The 16,609-nt window shown below is 38.2% G+C and overlaps 2 protein-coding genes across 2 annotated transcripts; one reads left to right on the top strand and one right to left on the bottom strand.

Moving 5' to 3' along the window:
* Positions 1–1,854: 1,854 nt before the first annotated feature.
* Positions 1,855–12,975, bottom strand: ndel1b (nudE neurodevelopment protein 1-like 1b). Its single transcript, XM_052552557.1, has 9 exons — positions 12,829–12,975; positions 9,654–9,748; positions 7,540–7,693; positions 5,594–5,742; positions 5,258–5,394; positions 4,098–4,271; positions 3,600–3,691; positions 3,310–3,455; positions 1,855–3,143 (listed from the first exon to the last, which is right to left on the bottom strand). Exons 1-9 carry the CDS (start codon positions 12,970–12,972, stop codon positions 3,059–3,061), a joined length of 1,176 nt encoding a protein of 391 aa, XP_052408517.1. The 5' UTR covers positions 12,973–12,975; the 3' UTR covers positions 1,855–3,058.
* LOC127953354 (RING finger protein 222) lies at positions 12,803–16,135 on the top strand. Its single transcript, XM_052552571.1, has 2 exons — positions 12,803–12,941; positions 14,278–16,135. The coding sequence occupies exon 2, from the start codon at positions 14,466–14,468 to the stop codon at positions 15,054–15,056; it is 591 nt and encodes a 196-aa protein (XP_052408531.1). The 5' UTR covers positions 12,803–12,941; positions 14,278–14,465; the 3' UTR covers positions 15,057–16,135.
* Positions 16,136–16,609: the final 474 nt, after the last annotated feature.

Below are 16,609 nucleotides of genomic sequence, written 5' to 3'. Positions count from 1 at the left end.
GAACCAAGACTTTGCCCGTTTACTAGTGTGTTTTGGGTCATTGTCTTGTTGAAACAACCATTTCAAGGGCATGTCCTCTTCAGCATAGGGCAACATGACCTCTTCAAGTATTTTAACATATGCAAACTGATCCATGATCCCTGGTATGCGATAAATAGGCCCAACACCATAGTAGGAGAAACATGCCCATATCATGATGCTTGCACCTCCATGCTTCACTGTCTTCACTGTGTACTGTGGCTTGAATTCAGAGTTTGGGGGTCGTCTCACAAACTGCCTGTGGCCCTTGGACCCAAAAAGAACAATTTTACTCTCATCAGTCCACAAAATGTTCCTCCATTTCTCTTTAGGCCAGTTGATGTGTTCTTTGGCAAATTGTAACCTCTTCTGCACATGCCTTTTTTTTAACAGAGGGACTTTGCGGGGGATTCTTGAAAATAGATTAGCTTCACACAGACGTCTTCTAACTGTCACAGTACTTACAGGTAACTCCAGACTGTCTTTGATCATCCTGGAGGTGATCATTGGCTGAGCCTTTGCCATTCTGGTTATTCTTCTATCCATTTTGATGGTTGTCTTCTGTTTTCTTCCACATCTCTCTGGTTTTGCTCTCCATTTTAAGGCATTGGAGATCATTTTAGCTGAACAGCCTATCATTTTTTGCACCTCTTTATAGGTTTTCCCCTCTCTAATCAACTTTTTAATCAAAGTACGCTGTTCTTCTGAACAATGTCTTGAACGACCCATTTTCCTCAGCTTTCAAATGCATGTTCAACAAGTGTTGGCTTCATCCTTAAATAGGGGCCACCTGATTCACACCTGTTTCTTCACAAAATTGATGACCTCAGTGATTGAATGCCACACTGCTATTTTTTTGAACACACCCCTTTCAACTAATTCAACTAATTGCCCAATTGCACAGCCTTAAGAGCGTGCATATCATGAATGCTGGGTCTCATTTGTTTTCTGACAATCTACTGAACCTACTGGTAACTTGTTTGCCACGTAGCAATAAAAAAATATACGAAAAACCTTGATTATTCTGGTTAGTCACATTGTACTGCTATTATTTTGAACAATACTGTATATTAGTCTCAGCTCCTAAGAACCACAAGAGGGCAGTGATGTCATGACTATAATGCAACTCTCTCAGCCAATAAATACATCACTCAAATTCGACTCCTGCCACGTGACGCGTGTCCTTTCAATTCCTACCAAAACAAACTCTGTATTTCTTCTTGATGTCCACATATTTCACAATTTCACAATCCAGGCAATTGCATTTTAATATTAGTTCTTTAACAAATTGTTCTGGTGATGCATTAAAATGTATGATTAAAACGATTGATAAAATACACTTTAAAACGATTATTAAAATACACTATGAATGCATAAAACATTTGACCATAAACATTGATTTTATTTATCGTTATTCACTAGTGTGCACAAGACTTATTTTGGGAGTAAAAAAAAAAAAAAACATTAACATCCCCAACAGTATTACAATAAATCGTAAAAAAAAAAACAAAAAAAAAACAAACATATAGTTATAAATTTTATATATATAATCTTTACTATTTTGTATACTTGTCAGTAGAGCACAGTCTAAAATGTCAGGCAAAAAGTTAAAAATAAATAAATTGTAGTTTCCTCTTGGCCACAAGTCATCATAAGCCAACCCTGTTAAATTTCTGAAATCCTACAAACTTGTCCGTAAAATGCACACATTTTATAGAATGGGCCATTCACTAGACATTTTGGGAACTTTCCACCAGGAAAATAACATTTGTAAAAGTTTTTATAAAAAAAAAAAAAAAAAATCCCCATGACTTGAAAGAAACCATAACTCCACACTTGCATTTTCCCTTTATTTGCACATATTAGACAACCAATCTTACATCTTGATATATGATTTTAAACCAATGCACAGTATGTAAAATTCACTCCGTGTCAAAACATGCCATAAAGATTCTGAAATAAATTAAACAGCACATCAGCCCAATTTTAATATCTACAGACTGGGGATCGCTGCCATGTTTACAAATCTATATACATGAGATATAACAAAACAGCCAACAAAGTGCGCAATAACCATGTGAAATCAAAGACTCAAAGAAAAATTAATACTAAAAAGTGCTCATATACTAGATGTTAAAGTCTGGCGTAAATGAACTGAACTTAAATACTGTGATAAAAATAAGTTGGCTTCTGTTCCACGAGTGAAATAAATAAACAGTGAATATCAAACTCACCAGCAGAGGCACATGGGATAGAAATGAGGTTCTGTGATGAAGGTCACACTACACACAGACTGAGTTACAGTCAAAGCCGTTACACGAGTGAAACAGTATTTGTCATTGTGTCAATATAGTGCGATGCCATCATGAGCACTGTGGCTCGTGAATCTAGACAGTAAACATTAGGTAACTGCGGGATTCTGAAGTGCAGCTTTAGGAAACATACATACAACCCTTTCAAAGCCCTGAACTAGTGGTTGCTTCATGCAAACTGGTGACCAGTCAGCTGATGTAACTGGGTTAATAATTCATTAGAGCGCTTTTAAAGGTAGCCGATGTTTCCATGCTATTTAACGTTTTCTTGGCATCCATTCCAGTAAAAACCTCCACATTAAGACCTTTTACTGAAGCTGAAAACAGTGAACGTGTAAATCCAGGCAGACGGGACGTTCAGATTTACCTCAGATCCCACAAACACACACACATTCATCTGCATTAAGCATACAGTGACGTTCACCTCAAAAGAAAATCCCTTTAACATCTTTTGAATTGTGCGACACACTTAAACACTCACACAGAAGCTGCGGTCTGACTCAGACCTTTGTCGTATTGCTGGCTTTAGGTGAGACCTCGTGAGAACAGAGGTTGAATGAAGCACACGGTCACAGGAACGGACCCCTCACGCCTGACATGTATCTGTCAGACACGCTGGAGGCACGTCATCTCAGTCTCTCTCTCACACACACACACACATTCTTTCGAGTGTCCTCTCCGTTTCCACATCGTGTCCGAGCTTGTGTGGAGGTCGCTGGGGAAGTCTCTCAGACGCTGAGAGGGAGCATGCCAGGAGGAGACACGGTCTGCGCCGAAGACATGGCCGTCAGAGGATCCAGGCCATTCATATTCCTGTGAAGAACAGAAGTGAGCAATACATCTATAACCTGAATTATGGTTTAGGAGATATGATTAAATATTTTAAGCCTGTCATATGCATCACTTAAACATGTCAGTGATACACATCAGCAAACGTTTGGTTCTGGTTAGCAGACAGAATAGAAAGCGAAGCACTTACGTCTTATCGAAGTACGTAGTGTGGAGCGAATGAGAGAACTTCGTTGCGTTGTTGTTGATGAGGCTTCCATTTCCTGTTGTGTAATTTTTCCTTGCTGCCTGGTCCTTGGCAAAGTTCCTACAGGCGGCTAGTTTAGACTCAAGAGCCTGCACAAGAGAGACATCCCAAGTTTTCCATTAATACGTGCATCTAATTTTCATTTGAGTCCACTCTGATAAGTAGCTCTTTCTAAGTGTTGAAGTGAAATGCATGTGGGGCCAGTTTCACAATTAAAGCATTCAGGAATTTACCCCAACTTTCCGCAGTAGATCACCAACGATGTTAAGGGCTGAGATCCGTGCAGACGGTGTGAGTGGGGAGTTTCCACAGCCATTGGTCAACGCTTTGGAGAAAAAAACAGAGGTGAATTAGATTAGATTGTTATACTGTTAAGAGTGTGACTGAAAAAAATGAGTTTCAATGACAAATATGGTTATGATAATTAGAGAACTAGAAGACCGATACAATGACAATATATGCACAGAATATGCTGATACATAAAACACTATACTCAAAATTGCTGAAATTGAATTTATATATATATATATATATATATATATATATATATATATATATATATATATATATATATATATATATATATATATATATATATATAAATATATATATATATATATAATAACATTTAAAAATGTTAAGAAACTAAGAGAAATGGTTTTAATTTGACATTATCCATTAACGAGGCTGTTGTTACGGATCAATACTAAATGACCAAATATGGCACCAACCTTTGGAAGCAATGAAAGGATGCTCCATGTTCTTCCCCACAGGTGTGGCTGGGAGGGACAGGGAGGCCTGCACTGCTGAGTCCGTCTTATCAATGTCTAGGGTGGGAGAGCTGGGGGCCGACATCCTGGAAACATCTGAAGTCCTTTCTCGAACTGCCAACTCTTGCCTCAAATCTACAAGAACATGCATATTTAGCACTGACACACCTGCACAAAATGTTTGTGTTCGGTTCTTAAACTCGATAGCATCTGCAGTATGCTTATTACCACAGAGAGAAAAAAAAAAAAAAAGTTTTGTTTGAACATTTTTAGGCTAAAACCTAGGATTGAGAATTCCCTGGGAATTTTTGGTTAATGGCTAAAAAAGGTCTGTGGCTCACACAAGCTCAAGTAATTATAATGGTTTATTCGACAAAATCAGTAATACCCCAATTTTTTTTGGGGGGGGGGGGGGGGAGCGCTGCCTGCTAATAAGTGGCTAAATGGGACTAGAGGTGGTCGAGACATTAAACATCACAAACTAAACTCATACACTCACTAGTCCACTTTCACTGCCTTGTTAAGCCTATAATCATCCTCTTGAAAACCTTTCTAACACAAAGTTTTAGCAAAAAAGTTTTTTTTTTTTAAAGAGAGAAAGTTACCTAATTATGGTGACATTAAAGTCATGTGACCGTGTTGTAGTTTAAATAATACCCTACACTTAGCTTTTTACTGACATTTTTATTAAGGCTTCAAAATTCTTAAAATATGTTTTTTATGTTGGTGTTTTTTTTTTTGGAGATAGTGATTCTTTTAAAAATGTGTAAGAATCACAAGCTTCTGTCGGTCATAAAGCTTATTTTCTGCAATAATCCAAAAGCTAAAATAAATAAATCCTATTGGATTTTTGTCAAGAGAACCAGGCCAATGCAAACTCTTGATTTGATGACAAAAATGCTTGCTTCCATTATAAGTGTATTTATATACACACATACACCAACTTGAAGGGTTTCTTATAAATTATGCATCTTCAAACATCACCTTTTTTAGGCTAACGTATTGTCCAAAAGCTAGTAAAGAAAAGTCAATCGTGTCAAACTGAAAAACTAATGGAATGTAGCTAACATTCATTTAATAGCAATGCTGTGAAATGAAGTATGGCCTGTCATAAAGTTTACCTCTAGCTTCATCTTTCAGCCTCTGCACTGAGACCAGCAGAGACTCCTTCTCATCCAGTTCGCTCTCCAGGAAGGCATTCCTCTCGATCGCCTGGTTTAGCCTCTGTTCAAAGTCCTCCAGAGACGTGATAGTGGCCCTGCACAATCCAGGTTGTCATGTTAAACATGCTGACCTAAATGTATCTATGACACTTGCATGTATTTTAGTCTGCATTTGTTGGACCTTGGTAACATATAAGCTAGTCTTGTCAAAAATGCTAGCAATTCTAGTATTCTAGCAATCCAGGAACTCAGGGCCAAGTTAGTTTAGAATGACAAAACGTTCTTGTCGTGTACCTCTTCGCTCTCTCCAGGTCATCGTTGGCCTGCTCCAGCTCCCTGACGTATTTGTGCAGCTGCTCCTTGATGCCACGGGTTTGGACCAGGTCGTCCTCCAGCATGGAGATCTGCTTATAGCTCTGCGCGTACTGCTGCTCCAGTTTCTCCTGCAGTCAGGGACACAGTCTGAGTCACCATCAGAAACAACCTGAACTTCCTGCCAATGCCAGGTGAGAAAAAAACTAAGGATTCAACTCTCCTATTCAGAAAGGTCTATTTTTCCTTTTTTAAGAGTCGAAACCATAATAAGACCACATGTCCTATTGTAACGCCCACATCCAGATATCCCCAGCTTATAACTACAGAGATCTCAATCCTATCCAAATGAGAGATGTTCTGGATCATGCTCAAACCTCTTTGAAAAAAGATTTCTCACACTGGCTCAATAGCAACAAGTCTGTATCGGTTTCTTAAGGGGGAGAAAAAAAAGCAGCAGCTATTTGGAGGAGCAGGAAAAGGAGGGACACTGGTGCACATGGCAACCCTCCCGACTTCTCCTGTAGGTAACCTACTTTTTCCACTCCATCTCTTTTATTCTAAATAAGCGCATTGTTTTGAGCCGTGGCAAAATAATGGGTGTCCCATATTCTCTAAAACGAACCCGTGGTCAGTGGGCAAGGGCTACTAGTCTAGCGTTTCTGAGAATGCGATCACTTAATGAACATGCTTTCTGGGACAGCAACAAGATCAAATTTAATTTGTGTAAGGAGACCTTGGACCGATATAAGTGAGCTCTATAAATCTCAGCATCTGTGCCAGGTCTACCTAAACCCAAGCCATTAAAAAGATATTTCTGTAACGTTCTTAGAGGAACAACTGTGCTATATGTGAACCTTTCTGCTGAGCCATTAGCTTTCTATTTTCTTCCTCTTCATCCTGACATCCAATTACAGCACACTTGGGATTAACAGACCCTCGACAGCTCTCACACTGAGCAATGCTGCATCACACAACAGCACAATAGGAGATTGATGCATTGCTGATGCTTTACAATTAAATCAGCCAATTAAAGGTGTGTGGAGGTACCCCTGGCATTAGGCGCTTTCGCACCCATAGAGAAGCCAAACTGTATACTTTTGTAAATTTGTTTATTTCCTTTTATTTCCAACACATCAGGTTACTAGTACCTAAAAGATGACCCTTTGTTATGACTGGCTAACTCCAAGTAAATTTTCATGGTTTGTGACATCAACGGGTGATGGCCAAAAGAACATTATATTATAAGATTTGTATATCTAAAAACGTCTGTTTTAGAACAATTAACATTGACATTTGCGACACTAATCTCATGACAATTAAGCTTTTTTAAATGTAACTGCCTTTCGGTTTAGGTCAGCAAGATCTTATTTGCTTTAGGCTGCATTTATTTGATCAAAAACACGGTCAAAACAGTAATACTGTGAAATATTAGAATTTAAAATAACAATTTCTTATGCATATTTTAAAATATTATTTATTCCTGTGATGCAAGTTGATTTTTCAGCATCATTACTCCAGTCTTCAGTGTCACATGATCCTTCAGAAATCAATCTAATATGCTGATTTGCTGCTCAAGAAATCATGGATTATTATTAACCAGAAACTGTTCTGCTTTATTTTTAGGTAAACAGCAATACATTTTCATCAGGATTCTTTTTTGATGTATAAAAAAAAAAGGTTCAAAAGAACGGCATTTATTTGAAATATAAATATTTTGTATTGCAAATATCTTTCTGGTCACTTTTTAATAAACTAAATGCATCCTTGCTTTCTTTTATTTTTATATTGGAATCAAATATGACTTGGACATGAGATTCAACTCAATGATATGCTGATTTCTGAATTTCCATATATGGTCTGGGTGGCCTGAGGATGGAGATTTGTATTATTTCAAAAGAGCAAAGTCATTTCAGCTCTTGTCGTACCTTGAGTGTGTCCACCTCGCTCTTCAGCCTCTGGTTCTCGGACTGCAGATCTCGGATGCGGTGTTCAGCCTGACCCAGCTGAGCCTCCAGCTCGGCCTCCAGCTCTCGACTGCCCTCCTGGAACTCCTGCAGCTCCTCCTGAGCGTCATGATAACTGCAGATATACAAACATATGAAAAAACACCCGTCACCAGCCATCTGGAGCAGCGGCGGCACATTCATCACATTAACTATGCAATGCAAATTGACACCCAGACTGCAACAAAAGAGTTGACATGCTCGAAGCATGTAGGCCTTGACAGCTGGTGCTATAACAGATGATGAATTACAGTCATTCAGGGCTGGGGCTATTCAGACTGGAGCCACTCTGGAGGTCCAAAGACCAATTTAAAAACAGGACACCCGTTACCTAACCATGTCCCACAATAACAACACAGCAGAATTCAGCACTTCCTAAATACCAGGAACATTTCATGGGCAGAAATTATGCAGTTTTGAAAAATATGATCTTAATGCATCTGCACAGCCAAATGTGCACTTTGAGCCCTTGAAGGTCAGGGGCCAGGGGTCAGAGGCAGGCCTGAGATGAATAGTGGGTCTGGTGGCAGGAAATGAGCTCAACAGAATACATGGTCTTGGTTGTTTTTAGACAGCGTTTCCAAAGCTCTTTTAGACAGGACACGTCCCTTTAACCAAATTCACTTCCCCCAGCCTCATGCTGTCATGTGCAGAGGAACCTTAAATCTGTCGCCTCAGCCCTCCTTCCCTGAAATACCAGACAAGCACGGGGCTGCCTTCTCAGCACAAACCATTAAAACAATCACACGACAACAGGAAGATGCTCAAAAGCACATTTTCAGTCCTTTATGAGATTGGGAATATTATACAGTACAATTCAAAAGTTAGGAGTCAGTAAGATTTTGTTTTAAAGAAATTTTTATTTTTAATCAGGAAGGACGCACTAAATGGATCAAAAGTGACAGTAAAGACTTTTATAATGATACAAAGAGATGGCTGCATTTCAAATAAATTCTGCTGAATGATGCAATGATTCATTAAAGCAGGCTGTATACAACGAATCAGCGGGTGGCATTGAAGACTTGAGTAATGATGCTGAAATACAATTGTAATAATTTTTCACAATATTCCTGTTTTTTTTTTTTTTTTTATCAAATAAATGCAGCCATAGTGAACATAAGACACCTTTCAGAAACAAAATCTCAGCAACTCAAAAAGCATCCATGTCTATACCTTTTCCAAAATAAATGTTGCTTACGTCTTTGAGACTTGACGCTCTGTGAAGTGAGTTAAAGGGGCTTTTAAAAGCCCACTCATTTGTGTGTCTATTTCCAGGAAAGCATGTTTTGCTCCTTCCTCAGCAGGAAATTCCTGGGATTGTGATCTTCCTGTACTCCACCAAAGCTCTGGGGTAAAACCACAGCTCAGGAGGAGCATGTGCACGTGCTGAAACTGTGTAGGAGTTCAGAGCGGCACAGACAGACCACCAGCAGACACACGGTCAGCATCAGTGCCAGCACCAACTGTGAGCTCCGTTTTAGATCAGAGGTTAGAGGTTATGCAGTCAATTCACGTACTAGCGTTTTAGGCCTAAAACTACAGAACAAAAATGGATTTCCTAACAACAACACTGTTCTATCTTGAGAATGAGAAAGATCACAATATTTCACTGATCACATAAACCAACTGAAACTTTAAGAAAACATCTAGCCTACCTAAAATGTGACCAGGAGCACAATATGATGCTTCAAGCATGGCTAATTTTAATAAATGAGACTGAGAGACACCAATCATAACAGCTGGAGCTATGGAGCATCTTCACAGGTTAACAGAGGCTCTCTTTTGTCAAGGGCAGTGAAAGGCTCTCTCTGTGTTGTAGCTTTTTCTCAGTTTTTCCATGACAAAAAGTGCTGAAGTCGTATTTACAGCCATTCAGCACCCTCGTGATTGTAGGTATGAACACAGAGACAATCATTATTGTTGAACATTGAACTTAAACAGTTGACTCCCCATGGCTTGTATGTGAAGATAAACAGCACACAGTTGTAAAAACCTCAGCTGGTTGCTATATTTAGTAGTTAATGACTTCAGCCTACCTCTTCTTGTATTTCAGAGACAAGCACTTCCAGTAATTGATTTCCTCGTCTTTCGAGGAGAATTTCGGCATCATCTCTGTGTCCATGGTGGAGACCTGTGGAAGCAGATGGGAATTAGAGCAGTCCTGAGAGACCCAGAGCTTGTGCAGTTTTGTCCCGGTATGGCCCCACAGGCTGAGGGCCCATAGTGTGTGTCCTCATTTGACACACGTCCAATAACACTTTGTTCACATAGCTCTCTACCAAGCTCACATGACTGACTCGGTCCTTTACAAGCTCACAGTTTTACAGGTTGCAGCCTTTCAGTTTTGTCATTTGTATCACGCCTTTTACAACATGCATGGTTTCAGAGCAGCTTTACAGAAAATCACGTTAATGTTTATAGTCTCCCAAAAGTTATATGCTGTCATCATTTATTCAGAGTCCGCCTCATGTAGTTCCAAACCTGTATGACTTTTATTCAGCTTCGAAACACAAGTTAAGATATTTTTAACAAACCCTGAGGGATTTCTAATCCTCTACTGAAAGACAGTTCCACCAAAACTTGAACTTCTTAAAAAGCTTTTGAAGATATTGTAGAAGTAATCCATGTGAACGGAGCAGTTTAATCCAAGACTTCAGAAAAGACAATTGCTTTACATGCTGAACAGTTTTAATATAAACCACTTCCCTTCAGAAGACTTGGGTAAAACTGCTGGATTCATTTGGATTACATTTGAAGCTTCAAAGGTTTTGCTGAGTGGACTTCTGTTGTTGGGACAGAAATATCTTGTGTTGCATTAATGTCTTTTTCATTCATCTTGAAAACACAAATATAAGTCTAATATGATTGGATATTGGATGATGTTAAAGAAACTTAAACTTAAAATTGAAGATTTTGTTAATTTTCTCACCCTCACATCAATCATTTTATGGTAAAATCATTGTAAGCTCTCCTTTTGTGTTTCACAGAAAAACGAATATATTTGGAATAGCATGGAAGTAAGTAAAGGACAACAGTTTCAGTTTACAAAGATCACAAGCCTTTTAGAGATCAAACGTGAAGCCATTTATCACAGAAGGACAGAGCAGTCCTTCAATACATAAAAGCTTGCTCAGAATAATATTAATGGCCACAGATATTGTCCTTTTAAAAACATTAAGCACACCTAGATGAGAGTTATAGACTTTTCATTAATATCCTTCATCCTTGCCTGGTTTTGTTTGACCAGCAGCACAGAGATCCAGTGTTTTTCTGAAAATGTCATCCAATTAATTCCTATCGCAAGTCTTCTCATATGCATTGCTCATTAGATCAAACATGATGAAGAGCTCTATATCAAAGTCATATGTTTCATTCAGCACAAGACCTCTATCAGCGACCCAACCAGCAGCAGACAAACCTGTTCAGCTTCTAAAACAGTCAGAAATATTCCATGCATCTCCGCAATACTCCAGATTCTTTTCCGGATTCTCACGAGTGTCACTTGTTGCCACCCAGTGATTCCTGCTCTAAATGACTATGGGGGATTTCCAAACCAAATAGAAAATAAAACTAAAACACCTATCGCACCTTCATTATTGTCAGTTTGCTTGTCGCATTTCCATAATTATATCAGGTCTGAAATTTTGAATTAAGATTTCAGTGATCATACTTCTTAATGTACAGGAGAAGCCACTTATTTGACGTGAACGTCACAATATTAACCTTTCTCTTAGTTCAAGTATGTATGCTTAGAATACTATTGTTTAATTGAGAATAAGTGTAATACAGGAGTACAAAGACAAATACTTAAAAAGGGCAAAAGATAAATTAAATATGTTTTGAGTGATGTAAAAGTGGCGTCAGGTACTATTCTGTAAAGTCCCAACAAACTGTGCAATTTATTAGCAGGGACAATATAAAAAAAACAGCTTAAGCAGAATATGTAATACGCTAAAGAAACACACAAAATCAAAGGTGTGCATAATAATAAAGCCATCAAATCACAAAAACAGCAATGGTTTTCTACTCTTGGAGCAGAATGGGGCTCCGGTGGGATTTGCTCTCCTGAGGGCCGTCAAAACTGTCACTTCAATTGTGGTCATTTATAATGTCTTAAGCCACCATGCAGAGTTCCTCGCCCCTCCCAAACTGACTCCTGACAGTGAGGCCATCTGTCCGGCCACAGAGCGCCTGTCCCGCACCACAGGACAGTGGGATGGTTCCTGTCTAACGCAATGCTTTCCACGACCTACACTCTTCGCCAGTAACTACACACAGTCAGGGGTTCAGAGGAAAGAACAGTTTCCAAGGATGACATTATTTCCGAAATCCCAATTTCAGCAAACACTGTCCTGCTGAGTAATACATTATAAACATGTGACATACCCTTAAAGATTAGAGGACGAGATCTGTGCTAAGATCAAGTTATGCTTTCAAGTAATATGTTTACAGTCAGCTTCATACATGCAAGTGTCTAATGTAACACCATTGTGTTTATTTATAAAATATTTAGGTATGACCAGAAAGAAATGGCATCAGATGACAAATGTCACAAAATGTGGCCTGTTGTCATACATTAAAGGTAGCCTATAACTTATCGCTGTATAAATGTTCAAAACATAACAAACAAAAAGAATCTAATCGCATAACGTAAATAGAAAAAAATGTCTTCACGCCATTTAAATAACTATCTACTTAGAGATGACGTAAGACCAATGACGTCAGATGACCAAAGCAGAAAACGACTAGCGGTCATCATTCAATTCAAAAACAATCACGAGTATGAAATTTAATACCTAACATTAGCAAAACAAGCAGGGTTCACCGAAGGCGAGAATCTGGATTCGTTGGGAATCGAGTAAAAGCGGAGCGGAGTCTTCCAGGTTGACGTCAGCGGATGCGACCAACATTATTTAATATTAACGTCAATATATCGAGTATGTATCATATTAAATAATTGTCATCGAAACACATTCAACGGCGGTTTAATTTCCTAGCGATATACATCGGTCGGGCAAAGGCGTTTTGGCTGTAACATAACATTCTCCAGAAGAAACCGGCGCATGAAAAAAATCAGGTTTCGGCAACTGTTGGTCTTCACTGGCCAAAGAATGACAGTTTAAGATAACAGTCTGGTTAAATTATGAAGTCTAGCATTTACCGTCGAACAAGGCGTGTATAATTATCCCCGACTTAATCACAAATGTCTACCTTATCATGTCCTACTCTTGAAGTCGGCGAACAAGCTCGTGTCTCCTCTGCGCTCGAGCGGCGGCTGATAGAAATGCCAACGCGACTCCACTGATTTCCCTCTTCAGCTTCCGGTAAGATGACGACACCGCGTCCTTGCGTCATTTTAACGTCAGTGAAACTCATCCGAAGTACATTCATGTTTATGACGCATAGAGCATGAAAATACTATAATTTGACATATGCAAACCCAGAATATTTGTTTTCTGTTCTTATTTATATATGATTGCTTTTTGTTGGGAATATATTCATGTCTCGCTTCCTTGTTCATGTATGTTTCTACAAGATGTTGCAATAAAAAAAAGGATTTGAGCAGATTAAATAAATAAATGCATAGAGTCTGAATCGGGCACGATATGCGGATATTGGTGTGTAATAAAACTGGGAATAATCCGTGATTCACGTTTCATTTTGACAACTGACCAAATCTCCTCTGCAGAAATCACGCCACGAGATGGCGCGTTAGGTCTGCAGTGTAGATGTAAATTAGAAATGGAATATGAATATGAAATTGAACATGTCATGAATATCTATTAAATGAAGATTTTATTTAAATTGTTTTCTGTTATATATATTACAGCATTTGGAACTATTAAGTGTAATTTCATTTTGAAATATACATATTATCTTTAGTTAATTTTAGTAAATTATATTTTCATTTTCCCCCATTGAGTTTAGTTCAAATTTCTTTGTGTGACTACTGTTGTTTTCGGTTTTATTTTTGTGAATTTATTATCCTTTTTTATTTCTATCTCTTATTATTCTCATATCATTATGAAACATATTTCATAAAATAAATTATATATATATATATATATATATATATATATATATATATACATATATATATATATATATATATATATATATATACATATATATATATATATATATATATATACATATATATATATATATATATATATATACATATATATATATATATATATATATATACATATATATATATATATATATATACATATATATATATATATATATATATATATATATATATTCCCTCTATAAATATGTCCATATAGCCTAATACGTATGATGATTATTATATCGAAAATATTTAATAAAATAAAGTATGCTATACTTTTATGTTTTAACATTTTCTCTATTAATATTTCCTATAATGTCCATATAATAATAATAATAATGTATTAATAGTATTGCTGTTGTAATAATAAATAATTAATATACATAACTAGAATTATTATTAATAAGAAAATCTATAAATTATATAATATAATAGGCCTAGTAGTAGTAGCCAAGTATTAAAGTAGGCTATGTGTAAATGTTACATAAAACACACAAACAAACAACACAAATAATAGCCTACTTCAAAACTGCACAACTGCTCTGTTTACATTGAAGTGAATAGTTTTATCTTCTTCTTTCTAGTTAACTGCCGATCTGGTTTTTCAACATTGCTGGCGTGACAGCGGCTGTGGCGTCATGGCGCCAGCATGTTATCTTACGGGAGTATCAGTTACCTGCGCCAGTGCGCGCGTTCCCGCGGGCTGCTCGCAGTCCAGCATCTCAAAGCCAGTCGAGGGGATCCAGGTGGAGTTATTTAAAACCGGAGAGACATGGACGAGGAATCTCAGGACAGCGAGTGTCCGGTGTGTTACGAGAGTCTTTCGGACAGCGCCAGGGCGCTCAGCTGCGGGCATCACTTCTGTCATGACTGCTTAGTGCGAACTCTGGTCAACACCAACCTGAACGGATCCATTAAACGGGATACTATCATCTGCCCCGTCTGCAGACACCTGACATTCATCACAAAGCCCCACGGATTCACACTCTCAACGGCTGAAGCCAAAAGGATTGGAAAGACATTGGAGGTACCATCTAAACCCACTCCTGTACCCCCTGTTGGGACTGATACCGGAGGTCTTGGCTGTATCTGCAGGTGTCTAAGGAGAATTTCATGTAGACTATGTAGACGAAGACTCATCTGTCCTAAAGATGCTTCAGAAGTGTTCATCATCAGTGAGTTGGGTCGACCCATGACAGAGGGTGATGTTATTGACATTGGGACAACTTCAGCCATGCAGCAGGACTACAGCAGCAATGGACAGAGACTTTGCACCATCTCCTGCTGCCTTCTGGTCCTAATGATCACTTTCACCTTACTGGCACTGGTGGCTGCCACACTTCCATGGGTTTTGTTGGCTTAAAGTGTCCAGAACCGTCGCATTAAGAGTAGTCTATAACATTAATGAAACAAACGTCTGCATGTGTTACTGAAAACGAAATGTGGTTTCACAACTCAGAAATTAATGTTTGGTGAAGAACTGCCTGTTATTGTGAGATCTTTTCCAAGGCTTGTTCTGGCATGTCTCGTGAATGTCTTGAGGGGAGGAACCTTACATAACAGTCAGATATATAGTGTTACTTACTTTACAGATAACAAGTTATTTGTTCTGGATCTGAATGCAAAAAAACTGTTACAGTAGGAAGATAGAGTTGACTGACACGCTTCCCTCATCGAGTTACTGTGACGAGACTGGGTCATTTAAAAGTGAAGAAGAAAAGATGAGCCGGTCGTCTGGTTGTCACTTGATCTTGGAGAAACACAGTGGGATTCAGTTACAACTACCATGGACACAAGTTTGAGAAAGGAGGACGGGGAAGGGTGTGATGAGGATTTACATTGAGCTTTCCTCTATGGCCTGCGCTGACTGAAAGGAATGAAACACACCCTCACTTGTCCAGAAATTCTTGTCACACGGGCTAGCGAACTTCTTAAGCTAGTTCCAGCCCTGCAATGACTAATTCCTCACATTCTGTGCATGTTAACAGTCATTACTTTATTGGAGGGTGTTCCTGTGACGTACCTGCACAGCAATGCTATCTCAATGCACTTCAGAATCATATGTGCACGCTTGTATTAGTTGACCCCATTGACCGATGTGTCTTCTCTTCTCGCAGAGAACAGTTACAATGCTCAGAGGTTGCACTTTCACTGCTCGAGTGATCTTAATGGATTTCTCAGTTTGGAATATCAGATGTTTTTTCTTAAAAGTCTTTCGTGAAATGCACAGCGAGATGAACTGTAAAGGAGCCGTCACATTGACCACTGTTGTGACTTTTCAAAGTTGAAATCAAGTCATTTCAATGGACCCTTTTCACAGGCTGAAGATGCGTTTCCATAGTTATTAACAGCATGCATCTAATTTTTATTTGTTTATATTTTAATTAAAAAGAACACTGTATTTTGTGTTAAACTACCTTGCCATTAAATTACTGAAAACTAGTTAACGTCGATGCCTGAGTGTTTCTAATACAACAACTGAGCGATCAAAAACTTGATCATTCTCTCATCTGCATAATCAATCTCTCTATAGTTTTCCTTTTTTGGAAACCACTACTGAAGTTTACCCAACTATGATGACTTCCTCTTCTGAGAACCTGAGAAATGTGAAAAGGGTCCATATGATTCCATATGACTGGTAATTTTGTGTGAGGATAAAAGTTTCCCTATGCAAAAATATTCCTTATTGGCAGCACTGACCACCAGAAAGCTGCTTGGTTTATAAGTGACTTCTGTGTGAGCTTTTTGTCTGCAAAATTTCAACGGAATGACGCTCATGTGACCACACCTTACGAGTAAAAAGTTATAAAAGGAATATGAATTGCATAGCCAAGATCATTTGGTTTTGGAAGTATTAGATGAAGAAAAAAAAAACCTAATAATTCTGAGTTCATAATAAAATATCTGACTTTTACG

Source organism: Carassius gibelio, chromosome A3, assembly GCF_023724105.1.
Source record: "Carassius gibelio isolate Cgi1373 ecotype wild population from Czech Republic chromosome A3, carGib1.2-hapl.c, whole genome shotgun sequence".
Lineage (NCBI taxonomy): Eukaryota > Metazoa > Chordata > Actinopteri > Cypriniformes > Cyprinidae > Carassius > Carassius gibelio.
This window is presented reverse-complemented; position numbering and strand designations above follow the sequence as displayed.